General features: G+C 42.6%; 1 protein-coding gene across 2 annotated transcripts; it reads left to right on the plus strand.

Moving 5' to 3' along the window:
- Nucleotides 1-3,272, plus strand: LOC118817010. 2 transcript variants are annotated; one of them, XM_036583652.1, is made up of 2 exons: nt 1-1,339; nt 1,371-3,272. In XM_036583652.1, the coding sequence occupies exons 1-2, from the start codon at nt 19-21 to the stop codon at nt 1,385-1,387; spliced, it is 1,338 nt and encodes a 445-aa protein (XP_036439545.1). In that variant the 5' UTR covers nt 1-18; the 3' UTR covers nt 1,388-3,272. The 2 variants fall into 2 exon arrangements, with proteins under 2 accessions (XP_036439545.1, XP_036439544.1); XM_036583651.1 differs by having other exon boundaries at nt 1,293-1,339.
- The last annotated feature ends 7,052 nt before the right edge of the window (nt 3,273-10,324 follow it).

Here is a 10,324-nt window from a genome sequence, read left to right on the forward strand (position 1 = left end):
CACGCTTACAGGGAAGAGATGTTGAAGGCTCAAGAGAGCCAGGAGAAAATGGGGAAGAACATGCAGAAGAAGAAGAGATGCATACAGATCTCCAGAGTCAAAATCCAGAAGAGGAGGGTGTCCAGGTTGTTGACAACGTTGATGATTCTATGTACTTTTCTGATGATGCCAGAAATGACTCTGCAGTTAATGGACAGGAAAGAAGATTTGGTGACATTGATTTTCAACATGTCCCAGAAACAGCAGAGCCTATTTCAGTGGAGAGCGAAGCGCCAAAGGTTTCAAAGGACTGTGATTCCGCTGCGGGAGAAATCAGAGATACAGTTAGACGACGAAGTCCAAGACCAGTTCGGAAAAGGGTCAGACCAAAACGTTACGAGGACTAGGGCTGAAAAGACCTTAGGGAATTCTACTTTTTTAGCATTGAAGGTTACTGAAGGTATAAATATGTCACAGTTACTAACGTTGGCGCCTCAAATGATTGCGACAACATCAACCCCTTTGCAGACAGTAGTCAGAACTAAGTTAGGAAGAGCGGTTTCTCTCCCCTGTAGATGTGGAAGATTTAATGTGGGTGGTAATAATCCTCCTATGTGGAAAAATAGTCGTGGTGAAGATGTGCTGTTAACAGGACCTGAAGTTGATATGGTGCCTCGTGATCAGAGGAAGTATCTGTTGTTTAATGACTGGAGGTGGTTAAAAGTTAGAGATGATTGTTCACTTTTAGTGCGTAATGTAACATGGGAAGATCAAGGGGAATACACATGTACTTATTTTGAGCCAGAGTTGAAATTTGTTCCATTTCAAAATGTGTGGAGAGAGGGTTATATAACACGTAAGGTAGTGGTTGTGATAGAAGATTTGAGTTCTTCTGGAATTTTCAGGGTGGCTACAAGAGTCACCACAGCAACCACTCCAAGAGTGAATATTACATTGAGGAAGCTTACTACTTTAGCTCCGGAAACAACTAAGAATGTTAATACATCAATTCAGGCTGTTACTTTAGCTACGATTTTGAAGGGGATGAATGCTACTACAGGGAAGGCGACAATTTCTTCTTTTGTTACTGGGGGAAATATTACAAGTGAGGTTGGGCTAAGGGCAACCTATGCTAATAAAACAGTGACAACATCTCTGTCACCTAGGAAAGTTGTAAATATAACACAGACACCTGGTATGACATTATTGAATTTTAAAGAAAGAGTAAATATAACTCAGAAACCTATGCTAAAAATAGAGCTTAGTGTAAATAGTAGTAAGGAGATTTTGGAACCTAGAAAACAGAAGGAGGAACAGCATGATGCAGATTCATCTGTGACAGCTCAGAGGACTATTTTAGACGAGGAAGAGGGGTTTTTTGACTTTGACTGGACACCAGAGGACATGACTAACCAGTATCGTGTATTACAGAAGAGAGAAACTAAGTGGAAGGCATATGGATTTGATTCTTCGGTGTTACAAATCGCAGACCCATGGGCAGGTAGGAACTTATGGTTCCAGCAGTTAACTCATTCTGTAAGATCGGTTAAGAAGCTGAATTGTCCATGTGTGGTGAAAGTTCCAACACCAGGCACATGGCCTTCAATTTTAGAGACGGTACCAGAACCATTAAGTGCTAAATGTCAATCATATGCATTATCGTGGCTGTTATATCAGCAGCAAGCAGCAGAAGATAAGGTGATGGCCCTGTCAGTGCATCTGTTTAGACCTAAACATAATTGTTCTTGGTTGGGAGAGTTACCATATGTGAATTTACTTGATCAGCATGAAAATATGATAACAGCAGTCCCTGATCCGTTGGAAGTGAAATTTGTGGGGGCTAAAGACTGTTTTTGTTCAGATGGTACTCATAAGGGGCCTGGAAAGTTTATGGGGATATCAGACTGTAACAACTATATTATGGACTTGGGTGAGCGTAAATATGAGGCTATGAATGACTTGTATAAAGTGACTTTTCAGGTACCACATCGCAAACTGAGTAGAATTTTGATGGTGCGGAACCAACAGTTGCCGGGAAATGTAACTATAGGGAATTTTAAGGATATTTGGTGGGTTTGTGGTGATAAGGCATATATATTCCTACCGTATGGGTGGATAGGATGCTGTTATATGGCGATGTTGAAGCTGCCATATGAGGTTTTTACTGTCCAGAAGGGAAAAGTTTCTGATGAGGTTCAATCTGAGGCTATTTCAGGAAGTAGGAAGAAAAGGGAACTAGCACAATTTCATAATCTGGAGTCCTATCATTGGAGGATAAGCCTAGGAGAGAAGTGGGGTATAGGATTATTTCCATGGTATGGGGTGACATTTTTGGCAGATCACATTGATAATATTACCTACACCCTACAGGGTTTTGCAAATGAGACTATAAGAGGTTTTGAATACTTGTCAAATACTCAAAAGAGTCACAGACTGACATTGCTGAAACATGACATGGCTCTTGATTATCTTTTGGCCAAACAAGGGGGCCTATGTGTGGCTCTAAACTTAACTGGTGATGCTTGTTATACTTTGATTCCTGATAGTTCTGACAATATGACTAGTGTCATAGATGCATTGAAGCATATAAGGGATGCGTTTGGCCCATCGGAAGGAGCTGGATGGTCGGCGAATGCTTGGTTGCAGGAAAAATTAGGACCATTGGGAGCAGTGTTGGTTCAGATTATGGTAGCAGTTCTTATATCCTTGAGTGTGATGTTCTGTTGCTGTACATTGGTGTTAACTTTTGCGAAGGCAATGATATTGAGATGGGTTGGAGTTGTGATGCCTGGAGATCAGGTTCAGATGCCATTATTACATAGGACTGACACAGACGATGACGAAGAAGTGGTGATAGAAGGTGAACTGATGGAGAAATGTCCATTTTCAATATCTATTCTTATTATAATCTTAACATTTATTTCTTTTACTATTTAGGGTATTTAGTAGTCTCTTACTATAGAGTGGGATGATAGCAGAGGGAAATGAAAAAGGGGATTTATAACTGAGAATAATGTGAAAGTATGATACTGTGAATTTCACATTTACTTATAAGGTGTTAACCCATATGTGATGTTTCAATTTGCATCTGTTGTTTTTGCAAAAGATACTGGTTGGTGGTTTTCTTTCTTTTCTTCAAGAACAATGCTGGGGGAAGACCACTGCAAGAGTGGCTGGATCTTTGGGGACCCTGATGTTCATGGACAATAAGATTGGACTGAAGGACTTTAAATAAGGACACTGTGATACAATGCCCAGAGTCAACACATCATCGACACTACACTGAGAGTCGACGCTGCTGAAGAGTTGCAGTGTGATACATTTTTATGCCTTCATATATATTTGCATAGTATTGGATTTTGTTATGTCATATGGTAAGGGGTGATATTGATAGAGGACTTTTATAAGAAAGTGATAATCTTAGTAAGACATACTAGTTGGATTGAGTTGTTTATTGCATGAGTAGTACTTAAATTTATAATATGCTCTTTGTTTAATTGTTTGAAGACTGATGTTTTCTGTTATGGGGTAAGTACATTGGGACCTCAGATGTTTTTTTCTTTTTTCGGATGCTTAGGGATAGGGGTGTTAGGCAGGGAAAGGTCCATTGGAAGGTCCGATGGGTCGACCAGCCTGAATGTGGACATTGTTTTGATTTTATTTTCTGAGGTTTCCATATGTATTTGCTTAAGTCATATCCATATACAATTTGTCAGAATACCTCCTTTAAAGTGGTCTGGAGTACTTTATGTGGTCGCCTAAGGCAGAGGGGCCGTGAGAGAATTTTTCCTGTCTAGATTGTTTGAGGGATATTTCAGGAATGATAAGCTGCCGGACAGGTTTTTTCCCTCTCACACTCCAGAAAGCTGTTGCATTGCTAAGGTTATGCTATAGGAAGAATTGTTATTTAGTTACAACTACAAATATGTATAAGCTACTTGTTTGTTTTTCGAGACTTTAAGGAAGTCTCGAAGGGGGGAAAATGAAGTATATTTTAAAAAGAAACCTTTGATAGAAGAAGGTAAAAACACTCTTTCAATAAGTTGAGGTGGTAGTGTCTAGGAGTGCCCTGTGTGCTCTGTGTGTGCAGGGGCTAGGAATGTGAATTGGGGGGCTAGGAATGTGAATTGGTCCATTGGGAGAGGGCCTCTTACTTTCTCCCTTCTTCTCTTAGGTCCAAATAGATGAGATCATTTTAAAAAGAACCATATGCTCTGTCTCCTGTTTCAACAACAAGAACCATATATATATGCTGTTGGTCAGTCTGTTCGGGAGGGGACATTTAGAATTGGCACAGATCCTCTCTCAGGTACTCTATAGTGCTTGATATGATACTGTTTTACTATGTAATAAACCCTTTTACTGGCAACTCAGTATCGGCGGAGTTTTTCTTCACAACATCTAAACACCATCGCCACTAAATAAACAACAACATATATAGAGAGATAAAATAGATAAATAAGTAATGAACCTGTTTTGAAAATGTACAGAGTGAAAAGTGCAGATTCTTCTTTTGAAATGTAATCATTCAAATTAAAAAGAATTAAGTGAGAGAAATACTGAAGTAAAGTGAAGTATATTTAAAGGAGCATTTTTTTAGAAGAAGGTAAAAACACTCTTTCAGCATGAATTTGGGGCCTGGAGTTCTCTGTGTGCTCTGTTTGTGCAGGGGTTAGGAATGTAAATTGGGGGGCCCCTTGGTCCAAAGCCCCATAGGAAGTAGGCCTCTCACTTTCTCCCTTCTTCTCTTAGTTCCAAATAGATGAGATCATTTTAAAAAGAACCATATATTCTGTCTCCTGTTTCAACAACAAGAACCATATATATAAGCTGTTGGTCATGCTGTTCTGGGGGGGACATTTAGAATTGGCACGGATCCCCTCTCAGGTACTTTATAGTGCTTGATATGATGCTGTTTTACTTTGTAATAAACATTTTACTAGCAACACAGTATCAGCGGAGTTGTCCTTCACAACATCTACACACCATCGCTACTTCATAAACAACAAAAGTAATGAAGTATTTGTATCTCCCTTGTAGCTCTTTCAGCTTTGTTGAGTATTTTGTTCCTTCATCATCCAGAAATCCCTGAAGATGGAAGACCTGTCTAAAGGACACAGTGATGGTATAATATCAGACGAACAGCAGGGGGCACTACTTTAATTCTGGAATTCTTAAAGTAATGAAAGGTCATCTGTTGAAATGTGGTCTCTCACTGAGAAACGGAAAAGTCTACAAATAATAGTTTACAGATTAACCCTTTTTAAAGGTTCCACAGTGCACTTCTGGCCAATATTGGGAAAGTTACTGAATTTGGCACATCTTCCACCATTTATGATGGTATTTTTTGTGGAAAAACAAGACCCACATCACACAGTCAAATCATGAGCAATTTTGCTGCTGATCTAGAAGATTATGGATTTCTCTGTAAAGGAAAAAATGACCTTAAGACTCTGCTCAGCTGTGATAAACCTGCCTATTCATTCTTAACCAACACAAAAGGCCACAACACTTTCCATGGATGGGACAAATGTACCCAAAAGAGGGAGGCATCTTCATTATCGAATGAGTTTTCTAGAGACAGCTTTTGTCTTGACAACCGATGCTTCTTTTGAACAAATGACAGATGAGGACCATCACTGTAGGTCTCACCATATTTTGGCCTTAGTATAGGATTCATATCTAGCTTTCCTGTGCATTACATGCATTCATGTCTGCAAGGGTTTTCCAAAAGGCTGATTAGTCTGTGGGAAGTCACTGAATATAGTCAAGTCAAGTCAAATTTATTTATATAGAGATATACAGATGTTGTCACGAAGCAGCTTTACAGAGAATCCGGGTTCACGCCACCAGTGAGCAAGCCTTGGCGACAGTGGCAAGGAAAAACTCCCTCAACAGGAGGAAGAAACCTTGAGAGGAACCAGACTCAAAAGGGCAACCCATCCTCCTCTGGTCAACACCGGATAACAGCACAGACACAAAAAAGTATAAATGGATACCAATGTAAGGTACACAAAATTGGGCTAATGTGGTCAAATTTTCTGCTTTTGGTGAGAACTCTGGCTGCAGCGTTCTGGACTAACTGAAGCTTGTTAAGGTATATCGAGAGTTTCTGCTGTACACATACCTGTTATTCTGCTTCCCATCTTGGACACTACTGTGCACAATAACCTCCTGCTGCTCTTCACAGGATTGAGAGTTTTAGTGAACTAGCCTTGTGCCAAAAGTATAATGATCATGACTGCTGACTTGTTTTGTACAATTTCAGACAGCTTTACAGAACATTTGCCTGAAGATGTGCAGATTCATGATCCTCTGGATTCAGTCTCTGCTTTTCCTGATGAAAACTATGCAAAAGATCTGAAAAATATGATCAGAAAAGCAGAGCTCAAGCTGTTCATCTATCAGAGCAAACGTCTGCGTCATATGGACGTTGTGTAAAAAGACCTTAAAGAGGACATCTCAGTGAACCAGAGCCAGAAAGGAGACAATTTCAGGAAATTCATCTAGCTGAATTCTGCCTAAAGCTTAAAGATGGTGAGAGTTCATTCTGCACAGGAGATCAAATCTCTTTAGCTGGAAACTCTGAACAGTCAGATAACAGAACGTACATTATATACCACAGATTCAGCGACAGGACTCAACTATTGGCAAGATGGCGCCCACCGTGGCAGATGTCTTTGTTTGTTCCTCCTGCAACCAATGCTATTTATTATTTATTTTAACTTTAGTATTTATTATAAATGTACAGTGTACCTACGGAACAGTTAGTTACAGTAGAGAGGCACTCCTGGAGATCGGTAAAGTTCGTCATCAACTTACTTTTAGGCTTCCTGACTTCAACTTTCTTTTACGCTCGTACTCCACCAGCACCAGCCGGCAAAGCCCAGCAGCACCGGCCTCCGGTGAGCGGCGCAGCACGACGAACAGAGCGGCCAAAGTGGAAACGGGGCAAGAGAGGTGGGCTACAAGCTAGGCTAAAGGCTAGCGCTATGCAATCACCGCTACCTAGCCTGTTGCTAGCTAATGTTTGCTCCCTCGAAAACAAGCTGGATAAGCTGAGAACCAGAATAACAACTCAGCCTGAGATTAGAGAGTGCTGTGCTCTTATTCTCACGGAAATCTGGATCTCGGACAGAACGCTAGACTCAGCGATCCAGTTAGAAACGCAGTCCGTCCACTGCAGGGTGAAGGAGGTTATTGTTGTGAAATGTGCTGTGTTGTGTGTGAATGTGCTAAAGTTGTATTTTAGGCTGCCTATTTTGTGTTTCTCCTTATATGGTCATGTTTGTCACACCTGTTACTTGTCCTGTATAAGCTGGGTCTAATCTTGGCATCAGTCCATCTATAAAACTGTGTCAGTCCATTGTCTTACGGGCTGGCTGGCTGTCTGGAACCTGCGTGTGCAACGAATAAACTTCACTTGTCCATACAACAGATGGAGTCCCCTGGTTTGGAATCAAGAGGGTTTGGATTCTTCAAGGGACAGCACGGCAGCGTCGGGGAAGAACAAAGGCAGCGGTGTCTGCATCTACATGAACAACAGGTGGTGTTCAGACGTAAAAGACTGTTGAAAAACACTGTTCAGCTGACTTAGAACTGCTGATGGTGAAGTGCAGACCCATCTATCTGCTGAGAGAGTTCAGTGTTGTAAACAACACGCCATTAGTAAACAAGAGACTGCACACCCGGACGCCGTGTTCATTGTTGCCGGCGACTTCAACCACTGCAAACTGAGGACTGTCCTCCCCAAAGTATCATTAGCACGTGAGCTTTCCGACGAGGGAGAGCATCACACTCAACCAAGTCAACAGCAACGTGAGGGGGGCTTACAGACCTGTGCCTCGGCCGCACTTCGGACAGTCCGACCACATCTCCGTGTTCCTCTACCCAGCATACAGACAACTCCTCAAGCAAGTACTTCCACTGAGCAAAACTATCAAAGTCTGGAATGAAGAAACTGATTTAGTGCTTCAACAGTACAAACTGGGATGTGTTCAGAACTGCTGCTGTGAGAGAGGATGGTACTGTTGATCTAGAGGACTATGTTTCTGGGGTAACGGGCTACATCAGCAGCTGCATTGAAACTATTGTTCCCTACAAAGCGCTGCATAAAATACCCCAACCAGAAACCCTGGATAAACGGTGAAGTCCGGTCCATGCTACATGCTCGCCATGCTGCATTTCTCTCATGCAACGCTGAAGACTACAAAAGATCCAGATACAACCTGCGTAGATCTATCAGACAGGCTAAGAGACAGTACAGGCTGAAGCTGGAGGACTACTACACCACCGCGGACTCCCGGCGCATATGGCAAGGACTCCAGCATATCACCAACTACCAACAGACAAGCAGTGTGGTCACAACCAGCCACTCTACACTACCTAATAAGGTGAATGAGTTCTATGCTTGCTTCGAGGCCCTCAACCCTGGCTGACTAAGAGATGTCATGGCCAAGGAGAGCAAACAGAACACATCGCTCACTGTGACATCAGTGGATGTGTGCAGGAACTTGAAGAGAATAAACCCACGGAGAGCAGCCGGCCCAGACAACATCCCTGGGCATGCACTCAGGATTTGCTCATCAGAACTGGCTGACGTGTTTGTGGACATATTCAATCTGTCGTGCAAGCTTTTGTGCCATCCTGCCTCAAGACCACCACCATCATGCGCCTCCCAAAGGAAAGCGTTGTGACCTGCCTAAATGACTATCGCCCCGTTGCACTCACCCCGATCGTGATGAAGTGCTTCGAGAGGATAGTCATGACTCATATCCAGGAGACCATTCCAAACACTATAGATCCTCTCCAGTTCGCATACCGTCGGAACCGGTCCACAGACGACGCAGTCAACACTGCCCTTCACACAGACCTCACACACCTGGAGGGCAAGGACACGTATGTCAGAATGCTCTTTATTGAGTACAGCTCAGCATTTAAAACGGTCATCCCACACAAACTCTCAGAAAAGCTCCTCACTCTCGGAATGACACCCATCCTCTACAACTGGGTGTTGAACTTCCTAACAGACAGACCCCATTCAGTCAGAGTCGGCAGCCGCACATCCAGCACAAGAACAGTGAGCACAGGGGTTCCCCAAGGCTGTGTGCTGAGCGCCCTTCTGCACACGCTCTTCACGTACGACTGCGTGGCCTCCCAGAACAACACTAGCATCATCAAGTTTGCTGATGATACTACTGTCATTGGACTGATCACTGGTGGGGAAGAGACAGCGCACAGGAAGGAGGTGGCTGAGCTGGTGACCTGGTGTCATGACAACAATCTTTCCTTGAATGCAGACAAGACCAAGGAAATGACTGTTGATCCAAGGAGAAAGTGGGAGCTGCACACACCCCTGTACATAGGTGAGACAGAGGTGGAGAGGGTGAAAACCTTCAAATTCCTTGGCGTTCACATCAGTGAGGATCTCACCTGATCTCACAACACACACCTCCCATCAGGAAGTCCCAGCAGCGACTCCACTTTCCGAGAAGGCTGAGGAAATGTGGCATGCCAGCCGAAAATCTCAGCACCTTCTACAGGAGTACGATCGAGTGTTCTTACCAGTTCCATCACGGTCTGGTATGGAAACTGCACTGCTCAGGACAGAAAGGCTCTCCAGCGTGTAATCAAAAATGCACAGCCCATCTCAGGAGCAGCCTTCCCCTCACTACAGGACACTTATCACACCAGGGTCATCAGGAGGGCCCACAACATAATCAGGGACAGTACACAACCCCAGCACCGACCGTTCACACTCCTACCTTCAGGCAGACGAGTTTTAAGACTGTATTGGTGAATGGACCTGTCCAGGGTGTATCCTGCCTTCCGCCCAATGACAGCTGGGATAGGCTCCAGCACCCCACTGCGACCCAGAAGGATAAGCGGTTTAGATGATGGATGGATGGATGGATGTATTGGTGAATGGAGGAACTGCAAAGTAAGAATTTCATTGTACAGTGTAACTGCCTGTTTCTGCTGTGCATATAACAATAAAACTCTTGAATCTTGAATTTTAACACATACAGAGTGTAAAATCTTTTCTGTTTACTGTACAAGGTTAAAGTGGACAAATTGAAGGTAAAATCTGTTTTGCTTCCATTCATAAATGTACATATTTTATATTGCATGTGATTACAGTTTCACCAAAATAAGCCTCCAGATTCTCTACTTTCTTGGTAACTTTCTGTGATATTTTTTCTTTTTCTTGTTCTCTATTATTCAGTATTTTATTGTTTTCACAGTTGCCATTCATTTTTATTCCTTTTTAAAATTTGTACTTAAAAAAAAAACATTTTAATTAAAACTGTTTTAACTTAGGCTTGTTCAGGTTGAAAACATAAAA

This window comes from Colossoma macropomum, unplaced genomic scaffold (assembly GCF_904425465.1).
Source record: "Colossoma macropomum unplaced genomic scaffold, Colossoma_macropomum, whole genome shotgun sequence".
Taxonomy (NCBI): Eukaryota; Metazoa; Chordata; class Actinopteri; order Characiformes; family Serrasalmidae; genus Colossoma; species Colossoma macropomum.

What these genes read in the sequence shown, in the direction of transcription:
- LOC118817010 (XM_036583651.1), top strand. Translation starts at nt 1,384, where the DNA reads ATGACTAACCAGTATCGTGTATTACAGAAGAGAGAAACTAAGTGGAAG.